The sequence below is a fragment of the Thunnus maccoyii genome, chromosome 17 (assembly GCF_910596095.1).
Source record: "Thunnus maccoyii chromosome 17, fThuMac1.1, whole genome shotgun sequence".
NCBI classification, from domain to species: Eukaryota; Metazoa; Chordata; class Actinopteri; order Scombriformes; family Scombridae; genus Thunnus; species Thunnus maccoyii.
The window spans coordinates 26,639,314-26,663,198 of NC_056549.1; the positions used below are offsets into that span (position 1 = coordinate 26,639,314).

General features: G+C 39.7%; 1 protein-coding gene across 10 annotated transcripts in view; it reads right to left on the bottom strand.

Annotated features, from left to right (window-relative positions):
- lama4 (laminin, alpha 4) overlaps window positions 1-23,885 on the bottom strand; it is a 265,332-nt gene that overhangs the window by 24,943 nt on the left and 216,504 nt on the right. For 6 of the 10 annotated variants that reach the window (XM_042389930.1, XM_042389932.1, XM_042389931.1 and 3 more), the window contains 5 exons: window positions 3,657-3,758; window positions 3,383-3,510; window positions 3,207-3,287; window positions 1,841-2,055; window positions 1,154-1,254 (listed from right to left, as the gene is read on the bottom strand). In XM_042389930.1, the coding sequence (XP_042245864.1) occupies window positions 1,154-1,254; window positions 1,841-2,055; window positions 3,207-3,287; window positions 3,383-3,510; window positions 3,657-3,758 (627 nt within the window). Of the gene's footprint in view, window positions 1-1,153; window positions 1,255-1,840; window positions 2,056-3,206; window positions 3,288-3,382; window positions 3,511-3,656; window positions 3,759-10,666; window positions 11,317-23,437; window positions 23,513-23,885 lie in introns of those variants that run through there. The other 4 variants (XM_042389937.1, XM_042389938.1, XM_042389935.1 and 1 more) reach the window with 2 other exon arrangements.

Sequence of the window (23,885 nt, forward strand, 5' to 3'; positions counted from 1 at the left end):
AAGAATAATTCCAGTTTATTCAAGTTTAATTTTTTACCAATATTTCTATCAGTTACAATATTGTACTCAACAAAATTATTGCTTAGATCAAGAAACATTCTACAACAAAGCGCAAGAAAGACGAGTTTGTAAGCAAGCCAACGATTAAGCCAGATTATCCATACCCCAGACCTCTTCATTTGGAAATCAAACGTAAAGTGAAAGCACCAAAAATGTTTGTACTTCTCTCTCATAGCACAGGAAAATCATGTGTGCACATCGTAAGGAGGGTAGGTCAAATTTCAACTAGTAAGTCAGTCTGTTTGTTGGATGTTTACAGTTTAGTTTGGACAGTGTGGGTAGTAAATTTACTGCTCACCTTTGTTTTCTACTTCAAAAAATATTACACTTCAGGTTACATTTCAACTGCTTTCATCTTTTACTCTTCAACTAACTTATTCAATTGAACTAATTCCAGGTCTTACACCTCAAATGAAATATCAGCTGCTGTCAATGCTTACGTATCAACTCTTACAGTTTTAGTGCTCACACTACAATTATCTCCAGCACTCCCACTTCAAATGACACCTCAACTGCTTTCGCCTGTTGTATGTCAACTGAGATTTCAACTCTCTCACTTTTCAATTGAAAGTTAAACTACATAATCTTGTACTCTTTATCTGAAACTTCAAATGCTTTGAGTGCATGCACTTCAAGTGGTAGTTCAAACCCTTTCAGTGCTTAAACTGACACTTCAACTCCTTAAGTGCTTCATCTTTAACTGAAACTCTCATACAGTATCTCACAAGCAAAGAAGTAAAATTTTAAAACATTTCAACTTGTTTAAGCTTAAAATTTAACATGTTAATACATTGAAACAATTTAAAAGCAGCAAGCACATTTTGATTTTCCTCAAGATATTTAGCTTTTTCTAGTTTTACTGTGCACTTGAGTGCTTGTGTTTCTTGCTGTCTGACTTATTTTTGGTGGTGTTGCCACATTCCCAGATCTTATCAATTAACTTGGTGAGTACAATGTTTTTACCAAGGCCACGAAAATAAGACCCAGGTTGTAATAAACCAGAATGATCCTTTAACCCTGCCTCACATGGAATCCCTGAGTCTCCCGGAAGAAATATCACTTGCACTGAGTAGAGTCACATGGTTTTGCTAACCTCGCACTGGTCACAGAGTCGTCCAGTGACTCCTGGCTTGCAGTGACACACTCCAGTCCTGTCGTCGCATGAGGAGGTGCCACATTCATTGCACTCGCACACTGAGACAGACAGAAGACACATGCACATGCGATGAGAACGATAGAGGTCAGATGATGTCATGCACACGGTGGTAAGGGTTATTTCTGGACTTGCAGGGACTCAAAAGGCATATGGTAATCCTCAAACCTCAATTGTGACCTTGTCCTGTTTTTTCACTGTACGGCTTCAGGAATACACAGCAGATAAAATACAAGCTAATATAATAGTTACAATAGTAAAAAAAAACAATTCCTCTAAACTATTCATATGCTGACTCTTAACACAATGTGACACAATAACTCAGGTAATCTTGTGGTGAACTACACTAACCTGGAAGAATTTGGCATGAATCTGGCAAGAATGTTCAGCAGTCAACAAGAGCAACTGTGTCAACAAACTAAATTAACTTTCCTGCCTTCATCATATACCAGGCTTTGTGTGTGGCTTAAGATGCACAAGTGGAATCAATGTTTCACAGAGAATTAAGCAACAACAATACCTTCACTTGAGCATAATCTTGGAACATAGTAGCTCTTCTTTAAATCATGGAGTATGGATAATTTCTTTCTCATCCCTCAGTATCAAATATTAACTTGTGGCCCCCACCTCTGCAATTCTTGGCACTGACGGCGTCGCCGTAGAAACCTGGGGCACACCTCTCACAGTTGGCTCCGGCAGTGTTTCCCCAGCAGTGCTGGCAGTGGCCCGTCACATTGTGGCACTCGTTGAAGATCAGGTTGGGGTCAGAGTTGCCATTACAGTCGCATCTCTTACAGGAATTACCAATCGCCATCGGGTTGCCATAATAACCTGGAGCACACCTGGATGGGAAAAACTGCAGATGACTGACAATGTCCCTAAACTAACTAAAGGAAAAATCCACTTTTGGATAGCCTCTTTGATTTGTGATGCATGGCTTTTGCGATACATTGCAATAGAGTGACAGATTTTTCATTCGGCCACACACATAAGTGACTGTTGAGTGGCAGTGATGGATTCTGGTAAACTGAGGGTTCCAGTGGAGGACCAATCCCCATCTTTGTATTCAGTAATGGCTTCTGATGTCTACTATTGATGAACATCACCTAAAGTTTAGTGGTGGCATTTGCTATCAAATTCTGTCATAGCTGAAATACATGTGGAAATGACGGTGGCTCAGAGAGCTCAACTTACTGCAACTTATGAAAACCACAATCAAATAGAGAAATTATCTTTTTGAGTTGTGTACAAATTGCAGTTATAGTATTTGCAGCATGTTTCTGAATGTGTTAGCAAGCTGGTGAATGTGTTTCTTAGTTAGCTTGTGTTTTATTCATTTGCAGTGCTTTTATAAATGGTACATATCTGTTGTTAAAGTGGCGAATTTCTTTTTTCATATGGTTCATTTGCTTGTGTTTTGTCCATCTGTATGTGTTGTCTTAAGCTGGAGTTTGCTTTTGATAATTTTTACTGCAATTTGTGCAGAAAAAGGATAAGAAATGGAGGAAGACCACTACATTGTGATGACATGGCAGATTGAAGGATGAGGACAACACAGACTGTTAACTCTACGGAGAGAGCCAGAGGAACTTCATTAGCTAGTTTCTCATTTGCTTGCTGTTTTCAGCCAGCTTAGTTTTTATTATTTTTTTCTCCTGATTGCACACATGATGTCAACACTAAGTACAATCTTATAGGATTTTGGTTGTTGCCTACCATTACAACTGTAATCATAGCCTACCTATTGTCCTGTGTGTTGACTCTTTATTTACTCTGTCACTCAGTGTGTGCTCCTTTCTGACTGTGAAGACTAAAAAATCTGTGTATGTTAGTGGAAATAGTTGCGTGTGTAATTTATGCAGTGATGGAAGACACAGTAGATGCTGCATAGATACTTGTTGCTAAAACTACTACTAAAACCTGGTGTAAGATATTTTGAAAATATATAATATAAGCCCACTGATTGGTTGTTGAAAGCCATCTCATCACTGACCTCTCACAGATATGTCCAGCGTAGCCCTCTTGGCACTTGCAGCGCAGAGTGGCACTTCCTCTGTCACAGCGCACTGCAAAGCTGGCCAGACACACAGGGGAAAGTATTTCAGAGATTACACACTGCTTGCCCACACGAAACCTTCTGGCTGGAGACACAAGAATATACTGGCTTACTTATTGGAGGAGATCGAGAGGGGGCAGGCGCAGGGTCGGCAGATGTGGCGTCCATCTAGGCTAGGAGCTAGCATGTAGCCATCTTTACACATTTCACAGAAATCACCTGTACTGTGGTCCTTGCATTTCTGAAAGGGAAAATATTGCACCTGATTGCACTCTTCCTCTCACAATATTAAAAAAATTCACTGCCTGTGCTCATGGAAATTAATAAAATTGATTTGGTAATTTGAATTCCTTAATGAGTGATAGATAATCAGTACAGGAAACTTACTATACAAATACCAGTGATGTCTTGACAGTAGTCTGCGTGGCCTTTGCAGTTACATGGTAAGCATATGTTTTGGGCACTGAGGAAAAGTCCCTTTGGACACACCTGCAGGGAACAGAAATGTATATTATTACTTATGCATAAAAGTCAACAACAATAAAAGTGCCCAAACAATAATGTGGTTCAGCCTGCAACATCTGGAGCCACATGCACCCTGTGGGCAAGACTGGTATCCCGCTGGAGCCTTTGCATTTCTTGGTGTTTCTGTCCCCTATTACCTAAGTATTATAGACTGCCCATGCTCCAGCAATCTGCTCTGTACAAAGTTTAAATTTTGCCCTGAGGTTTGAACAAGAAGAAAACTTGTGAAGAGTCAAAACCGGAAATGCTTCATCCTCTGGGGAGCCTGAATGTGTTCAGTAAATTTGATGTTGATTTGCCTATTAGATTTTTCTATTCTTAGTACACAAGTATACATTTTGACCTGAACAGAAGTCACGACTGGTCCACCAGCAATGTCATACGAGCAATATACAGATAGTCGGCCTTTCTCCATAGGGGGAAAATACTTGTTTGACTTGAGAATTATAATGCCTTAACCAGAATGAATGTGGAGTAAAATATGTTACTGAAATCAACTAAAATAAAATTTAAAATGTACGATTAATATTTTGTTCATCAAATCAGTTTGATCATGGGGGTGTAAATTATACTCTTATTTAAATCTCAGGAAAGCGTGTTGGCATGCTAACATTTGCACTAAACACATAGTAGAGCTGAGCATGGCAATCCATCCAATAGCTGTCAAGATTTGTAATGAAAAGCCAAAAATGTCAAAGAGGAAAAGTCAGGGGATCACCAATGTCAATAGGATTCATCTTCTGGGCACCAGGAATGATGTACAAAATTTCATAGCAATCAATCCAATAATTGCTGAAATATTTCAGTCTGGATTAAAATGGTAGACTGACAGACTGACTGACAGACAACCCACCCTGTCATGCTGCTAGCATGACGAAAAATGGTAAAAAAAAATCTCATTAGAGAGGCAATTGAAACATAGATCCTTTTTCTTCAGGCAGATTTGGATACAGTCAAACCAAGCATATTCATGATCAAAGTGAATATTCACACAGAAACTATTCATTACTGCACTTCCAGTTTGAATGTGGGGTACTATTGCTAGTCAAGTGAATCAAAGAGAGGTTGCTTTGCTAGCTGTAGTAGTTGGTAGAGTGGGCAGCAGTCAGTGAAGCCTTGTTAGGAAGCATGTTCTGATAAGGTACTAGGTGTCCAGCTACCATCACTGTTTATCTAAAGTAGTTCCACTAGTCTTACAAATAGCCATTCATTACCAACCCCTCTGGCATCAAACATCTTCATGCATGAATCAAGCAAATCAAGCTGGGTGTACCTGTAAGAATTCAAGATACTGATGACTGGTTCAATATTTTTGCAATTTAGCGTTGACATTACATTTACACAATTATTTTAGATTTAAGAAGAAAATTAATTTCTTAAAACAAAGTGAGTTTTCAGGGAACCCCACTGAACTGTAGTAGTCCCCTCCCATTTGCAGAATGTCATTTTAACATCTGCATCCTGTCTGATGTTTGTTCACCAGGGTTTCTCAGGATGGTGTGATGTCAGAGTTCAGGGCCATGCCCACCGCCACCCCCACCCCACACACACACACATCCCTTTGAACATGTCTGCACGTTTGAAGCAACACAATTCAATGAGGCATACAACTGCACTTTGTTTGCAGCAATATAAGAAGTCCATAGCCTGACCCCCTTGTCCCACCCAGTCAAAGGGACATTGATGCTATGAATCCAGAACAGCCAGCAGATGGAACATTCCTCAGACATACAGTACTGTATGCCTACTTGTGATTCATATTTTCCCCTGATTTATTCACAGATGGGCTGTGAGACAAAGACATGCCTTGTAGCCAGATAAAATGAAACATCCTGTGAACAGCAGCACAGATTCCTCCTGCAGACCCATTTCCTGTGGTTTTCCCTGACCGACAGTGCACATACACTGATACCAGACCATTGGTCATTACCATATCAACACTCAATGTGTTAACCTTCTAGGTAAACACATCCTAAACATGCAACTAACGATGCAAAGTTTTGACCCCAAATGGTAGCCCAAGCCATTAAGAGTAATAAACAACAAGTTTATGAGAAAACCACTGAGATCCTGTGCTATTTACCATTTGTAGAGCCACTTAAAAGAGTTTTGAATTGGTTTAGACCTATTAGCTGTGTGGCAATCTGTGATGGGTCAAACAGCTGCAGTGTGTATACACAGGAGAGCACAGGACAGGGGGTTGGAGGGAGATGCAGCAGATGGTCTGGAGGTAGGACATAGATCTCTTTAGGCTCCTCTAAAATTAGACAAATGCATCTCAAGTATACCAACCCAGTATTTGTGGAAAAACATTTTTCTGCACATTTGGATAATTTGGTGTTGAAATTTTCAATTGTAAATCAAGCACAAGACTTGGAAGGAATAGTTAAACATTTTGGGAAATAAACTTATTTGCTTTTTTCTATAGTGAGATGAAAAGATTGGTATTATTCTTATGCCTTTATAGAGATGGAGTTGGGTAGTGTTTAGCCTAGCTTAGCACAAAGACTGGAAGCAGGAGGAAACAGCTAGCCTGGCTATAATAAAGTGTCATAACAAATAAACGAGGGAGCCTAGCATCAACAAACGAACTTGAACAACTGACTATGTACTCTCAACATGTCTGTTGGGAGCCTTTTGTACTGCAAAAACAACTATTTAGAGAAATACAAATTGCAACGAAGAAGAAAAAGATTTCACCCAGGGTTTGATGTTGATTCACACGATGGTTCCAAACTTGGCAATCTGACTATGAGGATAAGACTTTAGGATGTCGCATGTCACTTGCAAAGAAATAACTCCTAAAACCACAAATTTACATTTTTACATTGGTGTTTATTGTCGGGTCAAACCAGTGGTTCTCAAAGTTTTTCAGCCATACAGATATCGGAATCACAAAAATGTCAATTTCCTGTAAACCAACTTTTCCACTTTTATTAACCATTAACAATATGTATGAAATTATTAACAAATGAGTTGAGTATAATGTATATTATTGAAATAACATACTGAAGAACATGACATGCATGTTTCTTTGCACCTACACATTAGCATTAGCATGGTGAAAATGCAACTTGCTGACTGAGGTTTTTGACCAAAAAGACACAAAATGTCATATTTAGATTTTTACTGATGTGTTTGCTAGATTAGAAATACCTGTTGTTGACTCCCTGTCTGAAATATACTTTACAGTTAATTTTTCTGTATAACTTGACATTAATAACTTTTAACTCTTGCTAGGTTTGCTAGTGTGAAAGTACTTTTACTGAACTTGTTGTTCCACCATTAAACATCGATTATTTTACATTCTTCTGCTCCACCCTGTCCCTCCCAGTCATGGTCCCTAGATTGAGAAGCACTGGGTGCAACAAACAAGATACAATATATTCATTAGTCAGCTTGAGAATAGTTGGTAGGTGTATTTATTTAAAACTTTTGACAGAGCTAGGCTAACAGTTTCCACCCTGCTTTCAGTATTTATTCAAAGCTAGTCTAAACAAATCCTGACTCCAGCTCAGTACTGAAACATAAACATGAGGTTTGTATTGATTTTCTCATCTCAATCTTGGAAAAGGAAGTGAATAAGCCTGTTTCCCAACTATTCCTTTAACATATTTCTGTTGGGGTAATACTGAAACTGAAAATTTGAATTAGATTTCCCAACACCATGGTGACTGTAGTTAATCCCTCTTGACTATCGTGCAAATGAAAATAATTGACATCAGAAGCGTTCCGCCAACTATGAGCACACTCAGTAATGTGAACTATTTCTGTGGCCCTCCCACTGTGCCCACTACAGTGGAGAACAAAGATGACATTCAACATGTTATATAGCCTCTCTCTGTTTTCATGTGAAGCTGCTTTTTCCAATGACTCTGTCACATTTTGCTCTGGCTTATTATTTATCAGTGTATTTCCTGTGTGTTGATCGAGTGCTTATGAGCCAGACCATGAGGCTCTATCATCATTCAACTCTATCTCTGCGATACAGAGCTGAACAAATGTAGCTGGTATCAAGCATAAAAACAGGAGTTGGCTCCACAGATGAGTGTTATCCAAAGTCAACACCCCCTCTGGTCATGTAGTTCCAAAACTCTGTGGCCATGTCCCCTCTGTGTAGCGTATGTGGGGGTGGGAAGCCTCTACGACAGACAAATCTCTAGAATGCTGTTTTATATAAATAATGCTTAAATGTGATGCGTTCAGTGTGTTGTTACGTACATCTGCCTGTCGACCGAGTTTTCCCAGAGTGGGAGAATTAAGTGGATTAAATGTTAAAGCTTGAAGGTTGAATATCATTTCCGCTTTGCCTCCCAACTGGAGCTGGCTGCTGTATTTATATTGACGTAGAGAGAGGGGTTCAGACACTGGGTTTAGTCATGCTAACTCCTCTGAACATCCTCAGTATGGGACAGATCCAGGGTCATGAGAATCTCATCCTAACACGGACAATCTGTCTGCAGGGGTGAGGCCTCCTCTCAGGGGACCTTCAACTCAGACAACTCTAGAGATGAAGAAATAAACATGTACCACACAAAATAAATGGAGAGGAAATGTTGAAATTGCTCTGGTTTTGCATCGCCAAGTTTGGAAACTGAATACCTCCACAACCACCATGACATATTTGACCTAAACCCCATTTTCCCAGGATGTTTCTGCATATGATCAGTTCTGAGCAAACTCACTATATAGCCACTTAAATCTTGGTTGCCAAGAATCATGGCTGTCCAGTTCAGTTCTATGAGGCCCATGGGGACAAATCAACCTCTAAAGCATCCAAAACAACAACATACTGACACTCACAGAGCAGCAGAACATTTCTGTAAAAGGATCAAGTTGGAGTTAGTTCATATATGGCCTGTCTTGTTCTATTTAACCGTAGCTACAGGCAGCTTGCCTTTGTACAGTAAGGTTGTGGTGTAGTGATGACCACAATAGCATCGGAATGGCACAAGACAGGCTTTTAACCAGTCAATGTCATTATAGAGATAAGATATAAGCGATCAAGGTATCAAGACATAGTTTAGATTTTCTGCGAACATGCATTGGTAATGTTATACAGCCATGCGTTGTGAGTAGCAAGATGTAGTGAAGCATTTGATATGGTTTTGCTCAGAATGAGTTGCTATGATTTTAACAACCCTATCACCAGACAAGTACGTCAACATTGGAGAATTCTACAAAACCCTATGTCAATGATGTTTTTTGTCCAATGCCAGCATTTTCAAAATCCTCATTTTCTTAGTGAAATATTGTGGTTATGGCAAAACATATAACAAAATATGATAATGGAAGGGTTAGGCATGCAACCAAAACACTCTGTTAAGGTTAGGGAAAAATCGCAGGTTTAGTTAATAAAAACCCTAACATCAATTGCTGGCTTGGGACTGGATGCAAACTCTGGTCTTCTGAATGACAGACGGATGTGCTACACACCCATCCACCACCCCAACCCCAGACCTCCACACCCTTACTTTCTGCCTCGCTTCATAAAAGCTACACTACGTACTTCATTAGCACAGAACATTGGCATTAGAAGTAAATCGTGAGGAGCAGAATCGCTCAATACGTATGTAAATTTGAGGAATGCATGATAAATGACTTAAAAAATGGGCTCTTAATAACTTTATTGAAAGTAATAAAAAGTTATAATCTTTAAGATTTCAGTTTTGGTTGAATTTGGCAACACCTGGGGTTATTGAAAGTGGAAACAAGTGCATTTTAATAACACAGCTTCCATAGTTCCACTTGAAATGATACTTGTATCAGCAACTGGAGGAAACAGACACATCTTGAGTGGCTTTCTACCAGAAATCCAACAGAAGATGAGCAACTGGTGTATCTGTTTACAGCGCAGCCAAACAATCTGTGGATTGAGAAGATCCATTGCATCACATTCTTTAATCCTTAGAAGACTAAGAAGACAGTTCAGTATTTTGTCATCCAACACTGTGATACCGAACTCATAATCAAATGTTTGTCCTCACAAATGTACAAGTACATCCACCGCACGCTTGCACTGTTTCTGTGAATCCCCCGTGCATGGATACGCAATTTGGATACTACAAGGGAAAGGCAGACTCCACCAGCAATAATGAAAGTGACTATATAAAGAGTCAATTACAGAACTTGAGCACAGTGAGTGCATGGCTATTGCTGAAAAATTTCTAGCCATAAATAGTGTGAAATATGGACTTATTTATGAAATGATAAAAAAAAACATTTTAAGGATAATAATTTTAAAGCAAAACAGAGAAACTCAGCATGACAACAGATTTCAATGTTTACAAAGAATTGTCTGCTTAGTTGAAAGTTTGACTTCTGAGCTTATATCCTTTTGATTATACTAAGCCAAGGGAACACTGGCCTGTGTGCCAGTAGTTGTCTAAGGCTTCTCATGCCCTTAATGTCTATTATGCTCTTTCTCCCCTCTGTTTCTCTCTGGGGTGTTGCTCAACATTTGGCAGCTGCTTTCCATTAGTGAACTGTCAGGGAGGGGCAGGAGGGGCATGACAGTGGTGGAGACAGTAACTCAAAGCCTTGAGGTACCTCTAATGACACAAACACACACATACATGAACACAAAGCAGGACCATTGTGAAGTTTCAAAGTCCAGACATAAACATATATAAGTCCACAGAGAGCTCTTCAGACAGCCAGAACTATTAATACACTCACAAACCCAGGTCATCCTCAGTTTTCACATCAACATTTGTGCACATGATCACAACATTTGTGCACATGATCATCAGCCTCATTACATACTGTACATACAGTATACTGTAGGTGGTAGAATTCAGAAAACTAAACATAACAGTGCTAGCATGCACAGTGTATCAGCCAAAAATGAGATAAAACCAAATCTGTCTTACTTTGACCAACTGTTGCTGTTCTCCGAGCCTGGCGGCAGAAGCTGGATAGGCAATCCCTGAGAGGATGCCGAGAAGGCAGAGGCAGGGCAGAGATTTAGCAGCCATATTTGTGTTTGCCTATTGGAGCACTGATCCCCCCTTTCTGTGTCTGTCTCTGTCAGTTCTCCTGGCTGTAGGAAAGGTCTCTGGGCAGCTCCCCTTGCTCCGCTGCACCCGTTGGCTTCACTTTTCCACCGCTCCGACCTCCAGATGCGGCACTGCGCCTAGTCCCGGCCCGGGCTGAGTCCTGTAAAACAAACTTGTGTGGACTTCCTCCCTTTCTCTCCCTCCCTCCCTGCCCTGATTCCTCTCCCCTAGCGGACTTGCCTCTCCCCTGAGCCTGTGTCTAAATCACATACAGATGGGAAGGCTGGAAACTGAGAGAAAGAGTGAGAGGGGGAGAGAGAAAGAGAGACAGAACTACAGACAGAGAGGCAAATGAGCAACAGAGGGCTTCTGTCTCTTGAGCAGGAGGCAGGCTTGAGGCAGACAGTGCACCCATCCAAGCTTGCACACACCCCCCCCCCACCACCGGTAGAGTAAGATTGAGTGTTAGCTCCTCGTCTCCATTTGCAGGTCCGTGGCACCCTTTCACCTTGGGCTCAACAGGCAGCACCCCTCCCTCTGCTCTCCCCCTCCCCTTCCCCTTCCCCTCTGTTCGGCCAGGGTGGGCAGAGGGTCTAAAGCTTCAACACTCACTCTACACTCTACAGGCAGAAAAGAAACAGCTGCTCTGATATCCCAGTCCAGCTCCACCTCGCAACCCCAGACTGAGCTTTCTGTTTGTTTTCCAAGGTCACACCATCAAAAGCTGCTAAATTTATGGATATTGTGCAAGGCTCCTAACAGGAAGAGCCTGAGTGTGACACTTCTAGCACAAAGGACGTATTGTCAGAGTCTAAAAAGAGTAGTTCCTTTGCGATCTGAATTGCTGGATACTGTAAAGGCCATTTAAACCTGATGATGCGTGTTTTTGCACGTGCTGAAACTCATGACTCTTAGCAGTACGTCACACAGGTCCAAAGACAGTTGTGACTTTTTTTCATCCCACAAAGACCATGCTGTAAGCAGTTCCAAATACGTCCAAGCTATGTCGTGCTGGCCCATTGGACCATGTGGAAGTTATATGTCTCAAGTGACTAATAAACAGGTTGTCACATTCCAGTTATGTATGGCAGAGATGTCATTTTAACTTTGCACAAGAAGAGCAAAACAAGGCCTGAGGCAGCTCTATATTTACTACTGTAAACAGAACCGGGGTTGAAGTTGAAATTAAATTTGAATTCTCTTCACTTTTTGTGAGAGGACATATCTTTTAAAATATGATGATACCGTGGCTATTGTGCAAATTTCCCCCATTTTCCAACTGTTTTTGGACATACAGTACCAGTCAAAAGTTTGGACACAACTTCACTTGAATGAGAAAGTGTGTCCAAACATTTGACTGGTACTGTATATCTGTGGAAACAGGGTCATGTTGTTTCCCCTCTTTCCACATAGCTGGCAACTGTAAGTTAAGCTGTCTGTTCCTTTATAACATGTAACATTTTAAAGGACCCATCATGCTGATAAGGTTGTATTCCACTTGCTAGGAAGCTACGCTAACTAGCTTCCACTTCCACTTCTGGGTGAAAACTATTAGCTTGCTAAAGTTAGCACTGATTCTCACTAGATGTTACTTTTCATGCAAGCTCTTTCAACAACTGCTGAATCGTGAAGCACCTGCACACTCAGTGTCTTGCTCTTCCAGCACTATAGGAAGGAGGAAAGGAGGTGGTCTAGCTAGCATTAGGTCTCTCTCTTTCGTGGGTCCATTTGTGGTGATAGGAAATAACCAGACTGTCAAAACTCACAGCAACGGGTAGTTGTTTTGTAGTCTTGTAACCTTAGCACTCTGCGTGCTGTGAATGTTGTGAAACCTGTGAACTGAAACTCGAAAAAGAGTTTTTCATACAGTCACAGCAGTGCTCTAATCACAGATGCTAAAAAGCAACGGTTAACAACTAAAGTCCCCAGCTAGTTAACTGTTAACTGATGTTAGAACTTAAAGTGATATTCCAATCTATTCTTAGTGAACAGCCACACAGATATTACGGGTCAAATTATCAGTATCGACAGAATCAGTCGGTACCACACATTCACACCTGGTCAACACTAATGTAGGAAGCTTTACTGCAGAAAACTACATTTCTTCTTATTGGTAATGACAAATTTGAGGAAACAAGGATATATAGTGTATATAAAAATGAACGTTACTGTACTTTTAGTTTCACTACTAATAGCAAAATATAATAAAAATAGCTCTGATAGAGCACTAAATTCAAAATATATATATATATATATATATTTTGCACCCCAAAAATGATTGTTGAAAGCTACCAGATTAATAAAGCACTTTTTTATTTTTCTTATATGCCTTTATGAAAAGGCTGTGGTACTGTACCATAATAAGAGTTAACTGCTGTCTTGGGAGCAACTGTAGACTCCTTATGCACGTTTGAGTCCAATTTCAGCCTTTATAACACTTTCATGCAAAGTAAATGGCACAGGGGCGGCACTAACCACCAGAGAGCTGATGTTAGGCTTTGCTGAACCGCAATCTGTTTATTTCACCAGCTCCCTGAGACTGAGAAGACTTTTCCTTCTCCTTGTTTGGCCCTCTGTGCATTGGTATTCTCAGCACGGGGACAGTATAAACACCGCAGATCACTCACGGGCCAGGGTCGTATTCAGTGATCGTTGAGGTTTTCACAGCAGCAGCACTGTATTCTTAACTTCTCCACAAAGGGATGAGTTTGTCCCGGGGGGTCTTCTTTGCCAACCTATTCAGCTAAGGCCATTCATGTGATCAAAGGCCACTGCTGGGTCTGGCAGATGAATGATACAGCAGGCATGGCACAGTGCATCACTGCCCTCTGAGCCAAAAACAACAGCAAGAAATCTATCCGCAGTGCTGCAGTGTGAGTATCACAAGATCCTACTTAATACAGTTTCTATGGCTTTGCCACAACCCCAGGGTGTTTTACTTTAGTTCTTTGTAGTTTTCCTGCAAATAAGTTGCATATTAAAAGGCCATAGGGTCTTATAAAGGATAATTTTAGGTCTATTAACAAGTCTTATTTTCAAAGTTTTGACCATTACTGTCAGAAATAATAACATTGCATTTATCAAATATTGCTGAATGTTGTATGTGGGAATGTTTCAAAATCGTAAAAAATAGTCAGAACAAACAAACTCCAAGGTTAGCCAAACTTGTGTTGAAGAGAAAACAAAGCTGAAAGGCAAAATTATTCCTGGGAGGTTACCCTTGAGTTACTTCTGTCCATATATGTTCAAGCTCACTTTGAAAGGAGATTGCTCCTGACTCATGCATGCTGTGGCTTAGGTTCATTTCCAGATTGGGGAAGAAGAAGAGATGCATGGCAGCCTCCCCTGAGAGGGCTGGGAGGTCAGAGAGTCCAACAGGTCAACCCTCTCCCCTCAGCCTGCGGTGTCTCCTTACACTCTCCACACATACCAGAGAAAACTATAACCTCTATCACAACAAACACCTCTTCCCTTTAATGCTACACACTCACTGGTAGCGCTAAAAGCTCCCTGGGCAGAACACAAGCACACTAGAGATAAAAAAAATGTTCACCTTAGACATAAGATAGATTTTTTATGTCGAGAAATGGCCTAATTTGCATCAAGTCATGTTTTGCAAATTTAGCCGACATGCTTAGGATTAACTTGAGTGAGTGCAACAGTAGAGTTGAAAGTCACAAAATAATAGCTGAGATCAGGGAACACAGCAACACTACTTAACAATGCCAAACAAGACAAGAAACTTTAGCTGTCAGAGGATCAGACATGTTGTAAACAAGCCAACAGTTAGACAGATCATCTGAACCACTTTATTTGGAGGTTAAACCTAAACCTGTCGCTAATAATCCGTCATTGCACAGAAAAACTGTATACCCCCACGACCTCAGTAAGTACAGTAGGCCAAAGTTGAACAACTAAGTTAGTCTGTAAACTGCGATGGATGTTTGCAACAGACATGTCTGGGGAATCATTTTGCTCTTCCCCTGAGTTTGACTAAGCTGAGGGGTTGTATATGATCTGTCTGACTGCTCATGTTTCTTGCCCTGTCTGACTTTTTTTGGCAATGTAACAGCATTTCCAGATCTAAGTTGTATAAAACAGAATTATCCTTTAATGGCAAAGCACATATTAGTTACCGTATTTTGTATGCAAAGTTGAAGCTTTGTGCTGAGGGTGGTACCCAAATGTCCAATATTCAAACTTATCCTGTGTGGAACAAGAATGTGCAGTTAGATTGTAATGATGTTGGCACTACAGGAAAAGCTATGAGGTCACCAGTATCGTTAGGAATCATCCCTTTGAGAACCATATAAATCTATACAAAATTTCACAGCAATCTGGTCAGTAGTTGTTCAGATATCTGTTGGACAAATGGACAATACACAATATGGACTGACCTACAGTGCTCCTGTTAAGGCCTCAGTATGCTTCAAACCAACTAGACTGTACAAGTTGTTGTCCAACCACATTTAAGGGTAAAAGTGTTTATACCTGTTCGTAATGTCCACATTCAAAGGTGAGGTTAAAAGCCTGCCATCATGGCCTCATTCACACTACATCTCACTGCATCACTGATCTCTCTGCAAGAATTCAATGTCTTTTCCTTGCCTTTGTAATCTCAACACAATGAATCATACGCATCGGGGATAACGGTGCCCACTTTTAGACAGTCTGAAAAGTTACAGAGGTGGTTGAGTAAAGAATGAAAAACGGGAGCTTGAGTTCAAAACCTGTTTACTTTCACACCTCTGCACACCTGGCTAATCACTTTGTAAAGTGAGCATGATTGTTAGATCATGTCATGTCTATGTTGGAAACTTACAGAACTGTCTGATGTAGCTTCCTCCATTCTGCAGTTGGAAAGTGGTTTCCAGATGCTGTTGGACAGTCTGTCAAGCACTTCACTTGGGACATACTAAGACTTATAGGCTCTGGTGCTTAATAAACTGCATTCCAGTTAGGTTTGCCAATTTAGTGGAATGACGTGACTTTGAACACCAAAATGGGATGGAGCAATTGTTAATGTTATTAGTTCCACCTGTGCTTTTCTGTCTTTGACAAGTAAAAATTTACATTGTGAGAATGCTATAAACATAAGCCTTAAGGACCTGGCTGTGTTAATATCAGTGTTAAAGAATCTCTAATCATTAGACTGTTTAGACATTTAAGTACCCTCTTCCTGTGGAGCTAATATAAATATATCTGCGCGCATACAAAGAAGTAACATTAGATAAATATCTTGTGTAGAAGAGTGATTTCCTCAGTATCATCTTAAAAAATGATTCAACTACCATGAGTATGTTTTTTAAGTGCAGCATTCCTGTGGGATCCTGTTCTTACTGTCCAGTTTACAGACCGCTTTGTAATGTCTCTCAGCTTGTGAGTTGACTCTTCAGGGGGAAGAATATCTCAGTCTTGGCAGTGAGTGTTGATGAGAAACAGATGTAAGGAGGAGGGGGTGTGTGAAAGAGCGATTTCAAAAATGTAGAACAGAGGTCTGACTTAGTGGGAAAAGGAATGATCCAATCTCCACTCACGTAAGCTGTACTCACCGAAAACTGAAACTACCAGACAGACTGTGTACTACAAATTACATGTGTAAATGCTGGCAGCGTTTATGTGATTTGCTGTGCGTTTCCCCAATCTGCTCTGCTGAGTCCAGGCTCTTCCCAAGACAACTGATGGGAAAAATGGGGAACTGATTTCTGGATATTAAATGGGTGAACCTCAGCTGCCTGGATTCCCCACATATCAAGGCAGCAGATCAGTTGAATTAAAAGGAAATTAAAGTCTAACATTTAAATTGATTTTTAATTTAAGGGCTGGCCTACTGGCAAATGTTATTCAAACAGAAGTTTATTTTTAAAGTTTAGTCATCATCCCAAGGATTTACAAAGATAGCAAATATGTCGGACTGAATTTAGGAATAGTTTTCCCATCTAGAGTATCAATGTAGTGCAACCACAAAATAATCTTCTTGGTTGACCTTCAAGACTAATGCTGTGCAGCCAAATATTGTTATAACACATGATTTCAGAAATAGGAATCCCAGCTAGAAAATTCCCTATTATGTAGAGTGGCTACATAACAGGGAACCATGGGTTTCACAAGTACATAAAACTGAATATTGCCAGAATAGCAATTATAAGAGACAAAGCCTAACTGTCAGATAATATACCCTAAAGGGAGCACGTGAAGGGAGAATAAAGTCTGGGGTATGCTTGAAATGAACTAGTTTGTAATGACATGTCCTCTGAACATGTCTGACAGCAAAAGTGTTTACAGCTGTACTGAATGGCCACACTCAAAGATGGCAAAGCGAGACATGTTTATTGTTTGAATAGCAATCTTTTTTATGATCTTTCCATGAGGAACTCATTGTGTTGCACTCATTTGTACACAAAAAAAGAGAGTAGGGGATGGAGTAGTCACTAACCATTCATTGCATAAAGTCTATTGTGGAAAGACAGTTTCAGAAAGTTACAAAAATTGTAAGACACAACCTCCCTCCCAATTTCAGATGTTCCTTCAATCCTAAATCCTTCAGACAGGTCCAAGGATTGATCCTTGAGGAACTCCACAGATCAGAGGAGCACAATCAAATACTTTTTCAGCAACAGAGGCAAAGAACCTTTAATAAGATAAATGTGAGGGAAACCATTCAAGTGCTACACCAAACCACTTCCTCAGACGAATCAAAAAAGTAATATGGTCTATATAATCAAAGTGGCGTTTAAATCTAGTTGAACCAAAAATGCAACTTTTGCCATGATCACACTGCAACAAAAAATCATTTGAAGGAGAGCCCTCTCTGTACTGTGCCACTAATAAAAACCAGGCTTGGATTTTGTAATTAAGTTGTTGTTCCTCCGCAAATTCCAAAAGTTGCTTGCACACAGTGGCTCTAAAATCTTAGAAATAAGAGACGAATTTGAAATGAGTCTGTTGAGCAGGATCAAGATCAGGTTTTGTCATAATTGAATAGAAGCAACCTTTGAAGTAAGTCATGCACACCTTGCTGTGATAGTATTTCATGGCACAGCTGTTGATGCAGTGATGAATGCTCACATTCACGCAGCATTATCTACCCACACAAGCTGGGTTACAGCAGCGCAGACCGCACCTAGTACAGCTGCTGTGTGTCTCTACAGGATGTACTGTTACTGTGATATACATTACAGCCAGACATCCGTGTCCAGCTGCTATGGGAACAGCTGCTATGTGAGGTCACACTTAACACACTTAAAGCATAGCTCCATCTGTTTTGGACTTGGACCCAGTTTCTCCAATATTTTCCACCTTACCGCCTTATTTACTGCAATATGAGAGCATCCATTTTCAGTGTAACAGTGTGCTGCTCTCCAGTACTGTGTAGTACAATAGGGCCAATGGACTGAAGCTCAGTTGATTATGAAATGAGACAGCAATTTATTTTCAGTTTACCATATATCCAAAACCTGAGAACCTTCAATATTTATTGCACTGCTCTCTACAGTAGTGCATGCAGATATGAAGTACTAGCCAGTCAGCAAACATCAAACAAGAAAAATACTGAAGTAAAAGACAAGGTGTAAATGAAACTGTAGAAGAATAGCTTAACTTTAATGCATTATTAATAATCTGTCAAGACCAAAAACCTCATGCTTACTCCTGGTCAACATTCTGTACATTTCATTCTCTTCAATTTAAAAACTAAACCGTAGCAGGTCTTCTCTTTTTTTATTATTTAGGATTACTTAATTTACACTCCTGAACACTATCAAAAGAAGTCAATTGGAGCATGACACAATCTAAAGCGCTTTATTTGGAAGTCATACTGAAAATGAGTGAGTGACTCTAAGTAACAATCTCTCATTGAACAGGTAAACTGTGTCAGAGTTGATGATAATTACCACATTTAAGTTCAAATATACACATCTTTTTCATGGCAGGTATTTTTAGTGGTCATAGCAAGTAAAGCATGGGTGCAATTAGTTAACATTAGTCATGGAACAGCAGGGAACAGAAACTGATAAATCCAAATGAAACAGTCATTGCTAACTTTGTTGATTACCTGTGATTTTTCTGCTATGACAGCTAAAACTGTCTGCTGTGAAAGGGGTCTATTCCATTGCCTAACATAAAGTACACTCAATCACACAAAGCTAAACATGATATTTGACATACTGTACATTTTCACAAATTCTGAAAGACTGTCACTGAAGAATTTTAATGATTCTTATGTACAAATATCCTGCAGCCCTATAAGTGATCCCACATGGGTCCCAAACCCAAAGTTGAGAGCCTTGGATTGAGAAAGCGTGTGCTAATTGTTCATTGTTGTTGTGTTTTTCTCTGCACATTATAAAGATAAGGGTTGAATGTTGGGTATTGAGATCCTGGTATTTACAAGGAATTCTTGCCAAAAACTGTTCCTTTTTCCAGAGAAATATACTTGCGTAAACCTGGAAATATGTCAGGGAGTTCTTGTATCCTGAAGATTACTGCACCTTGAAATGCTGTTAACATGGTGATAAGACTGAATCAACATTTCATCTGCAAAAGCTTCTTCCAATTACATTTCATGTTGAAATGGCAGCTTATAATCAAGCTGTGTGGCAAGATATTGTTTAGAATAAGTGCAGGATGGAGGTTCCTTGCTTAATTGCCTGAACATTACTACTAACCATCCAAGAGCAACCATGTTTCTCCAACCACAGAAACAACATACCAGAATGGCTGACATGTGAGGGATTTTCCTTTGTTGCCTCAGCACTAAGATGGTCATACACTTTCTGAAAATGACACAGATGTATTAAAACTACATTAAAATGTTAAATGGGAATATGCAGTATGGTTGGCATTGTATTTTTCCACCTCAAATATTGCATATTTCAATCTACTGAGTATGAAAGAATAAGTGCCATTTTATGATTAATTCTCCATTGTTTTTAAAATCACATTTCATTCATAGCAAGAAATCCTCAGAATTCTGGGAAAAAAATAAATATTCCAGGAGGTGATGATTTGAAAATCCTTCAACACTAATAAAATTCACTTGGCAATAAAACTGTGGTTAGTATGTGTTGTTACATCTTTTCCTCAGATTTCCTGTGGAAGTTAGAATTTATGTAGGTGGCGTTTCTTTGACAAGTATTTGCAACTTTTCTAGCCAACTGTTATTTTTTTAAACAAACTACTCTAGCTGCTGCTGGAAAGACCAGTTAAACTGTTTCCTGTGAGCCAGAGAGTTTCAAAGACTGACCTACTGTTGAGTTTTCAGAAAAGGTTGACCAAAATTTCAAATACTGTGCACCATCAGGCCTAGAGTTACATGACAGCCAGCGGTGTGGATACTGAACAGAGATGTGTAATGCTTGGAGGAACAGGAACAACCCCCCCCCCCCCCCACACCTCTACCCACCCCCAACACTGTGGGAACACTACAGCATCCTGTTATCAGAGATACAATGCAAACTGACAGCGACACACTCATACAGCCTGCATACACATGCAGACACACTGTACAACACAAGTTACACAATGATGGAAACACACACTGGACTATACGTGATCATAATCTCAAATACACACTACATTTGGGTGATTACAGTTTCTTGTTAAATTATATCTGGAAGTAAGACACTGTCCAGCCTAATGTTATAATCCAATTAAACTGTAAATATGAGTGCACCCTACTGGTCAAAAAATGAAAGGCAACTCTTTTTATAGCTGCTCATTGGTTTAATTTGAATACAAATCAAATCTTTTAAGATTCCCTTTAATTGGAACTAAGGAGTCTAGTCCAAACCATGAAAAACCAGCCACAGCAAACAGACACAAGTATGTAGACAAGGGTCTGCACATACTGTATGTATCTATGGCCAATATTGTGTATGTTCTTACCTTTCATTATTAAATTGACATTACATTACATGTTCATGTAATTAGTTCTGCAAACATGACTGCCACCCATTCATGCAAATAGAGCTGAAATAACTATTTCTTGCAAAATGAACATTACTGTTTGTACAATTGTTGTTGAATTATTTTAAATTTTGAACCAAGATTGAGAAGTGTTGGGAATGTAACAATGATCATGCCATATAGAGCTGCGAGAGACATCAGGGGTGTCATGAAAAGCTACAATATATATTTGTGTATTTCACAAAAATATTCAGATTTACTCTGAAAGCAGGTAAAGCCTACACAGGATGTTGTTGGAAACTGCTGAGACTGCTTCATTTCCTGTGTAAAATGTTCTCTACTGCTATTTATACTCTTCACATATGTATGACTTCAGCTTCTCACAAAATATTCTAAATAACAATATTTGAACCATATACCTAAATTAACCAAATGAAAAACAATGACCTGTATTTAATTACATACTGTATTTAATTACACAATTAGATACATTTAATGTATCTAATTTGAGTCCAAATAAAAGCTGTTAAGCTGTTAATGCTCCATGTGGCAAAGAAAGTACTTATAGTTAAAACATCTTCAAACTATTGACTTTCTTTCTTTCTTATGAACAAAATCTATAAACAAATATATACACAAATATATCACATATTCAATATTGGATGCTTTTTGTATCTGTTTAGAACTGATTATCCGTTCACATCCGAATCATTCATCATTCATATTTGGTTACATCCCTAAAACAGATACAATGTGTGTGTAATTTTCTGCTCATGTATCAACAACAGCTGCAATAGAGTTAACTTGCTCTGCCAATATTGCTCATGGTCTATTCAAATATAGTGAGTATAACTACACTGAGAGAAACAGAGACTCCCAGTATAAAAGAAACAGTCAGAGAGAAGTAGAGCAGCAGAGTTGGTGTCTCTTTGGCATTAAAATCAAGAGGATTTGGTCACAGCAGAGTCCGACTCACTAACACCTCAGACATCAGAGAGCTGCAGTCTCCAGATGAAGCCGTCTACCTGCTGTCCTCTCGCTCTGCTCTGCTGCTGTGAACACAAGACAATCTCTGAGTAATCCCAGGCAGCATCACACCCTGTCTGACAGACAAATCTCCCTGTGAGACAGCTTAAACTATCCATCACCCCGTCCATTCATTCACTTTGTGACGCTCTGTTTCTCAAGCAGAAGCTTCATTCATAACTGCTGTTATGTTATACAACTGGCCTGAAGGAATTTTAGTCTACAAATGCACTTTTCTAATTGAGTGCACACTCAGTCCAGATGCTGTCGGATTATAAGGAGTAAATTGCTTTCCATTTCTCTGAGGCAGGAAGGACAAAGTCCGCCAAGTGAAAACACCTGTTGTCAAAGCTGAGTCCCTCTGACATCTTCATTACTGTTTCAGACAGTCTGGGCATTTTAGAGGCTCTCAGAGGTGTGTGGAAGAATGTCATTATTATACACTTCAAAGGTATTCACCAGCTAAAGATGTAGACTGGAAGACATTACATAGACAAGGAAAGGACAAAGTAACAGAAGTGCAACATAAATACACAGGCATCCCTTTTCCAAATTTTGGATGTCCAGGTGACAAATTGGCCAACACTCTGAACTCCCTCCATGTTTTAATGGCATGAAGTAATATTCTGGTGACCCATAAGCGAGATGTGGAGATGGATGTCAATCTTATATCTATACATTAAGTACAGAGTTGGATTGGAGATGTCGTTAGCCTTTTTTAGCAGAAAGACTGGAAACCAGGGGAAACGCTATACTCTGGGTCTGTCCAAAGTGTAAAAACCTCCATCAACACTTCTAAAGCTCACTAATTGGCATTTTGTATCTTGTTCAATCTGTAAAGATTCAGAAATGTAAACGAGAATTTCTTGGCAAAGAAACAGCGGGGATGAGTGATTATGTGAAGCTTTTCAGAGTCTTCTTGTCACAGTGAGGTTGCCATGTAAGCTGCCATGACCAAAACCAAAGCATACTGACACTGACTGCATCTGGCAACCAGTTCTATAGCAGGAGACACTGCACAGAAGTACTGGGTGGATTGATAATCTCTGAGCCGGCACTGGGGGTGGGCCAGACCAGGCTGTGCCTGCTCATTTGAACTCCTTGCCTGCTGGGTCGCTGACAGCAGCCCTGCCGCACCCTCACATATAAACCTATTTGTGATTGATGAAATGTTCAGCCTGTCGCAGCCTGTTACAAAGAAACACTTTGGTTTTGGTCATGGCAGCCTGTTACAGGCTGTGACAGACTTACATTCACTAGATGGCCAGAGACAGAACTCCTAATGAATGCTAACGTTGCTCCATGACTGCTGGATGTGTACATAGACAACTGTTTGCTAACACATTCGCTGCAACAACAAGATGATAATATGTCACTGTTGTTTTTACAACTAGATCCACTTAATCATTAAATTCTGTCTCTTCATTGAGGCTACGTGATGTTTACACTGAGTCATATGTTCAAACCCATGACCATCTTTTATGGCTGCACCATTCAAATCAAATGGAAATACTGCAGATATCCTGTGCATCATTTAAAAACACTTATACAGTGCCAGTCACATTCTCTCATTCTCTCGAATGAGAGAATGTGTCCAATGTGTGTGTGTGTATATATAAACTATGACTGATATAATTATTGATGTCAGACAAAAAGTTTTGACACATTTGTAATAAAGTGAAATGATAGTTGGCCACTGTTGGCCTGACTTACTGTTCATTTTTGTGAAGATAATCTTCAGAGGAGTTGTTGCAGTGTTTGTATTGAACATCAATCAGTCACTGTTGCCTGTGGAATACAGTATGTCAGCATGATTTTGATCTCCCTTTGCATCATGTTGCAGTGGTTGTGACTGATATTGAGTCACCACCGATCCTGAGAAGATATCTGCGTGGCTACTGTACTATAAGTTGATTCTGTTATTTTGTCCAATCCCCTGTAGACAGAACTGAAGGTCAAGATCAGAGATTGTTATGAGATTACTGCCTGGAGCATGTCCTATTTTACTTAACCCTTGGTCATTTCTCTTGAGAACGTATCACAAATACAAAGGAGATCTGAAAAATGAATGCAGACATGAAAATGATACATGAACTCATATTAATATCAGAAAAAGAGAAGGACAATTCTATAGAGAAAAGTGACATAGACAGAGAAATAC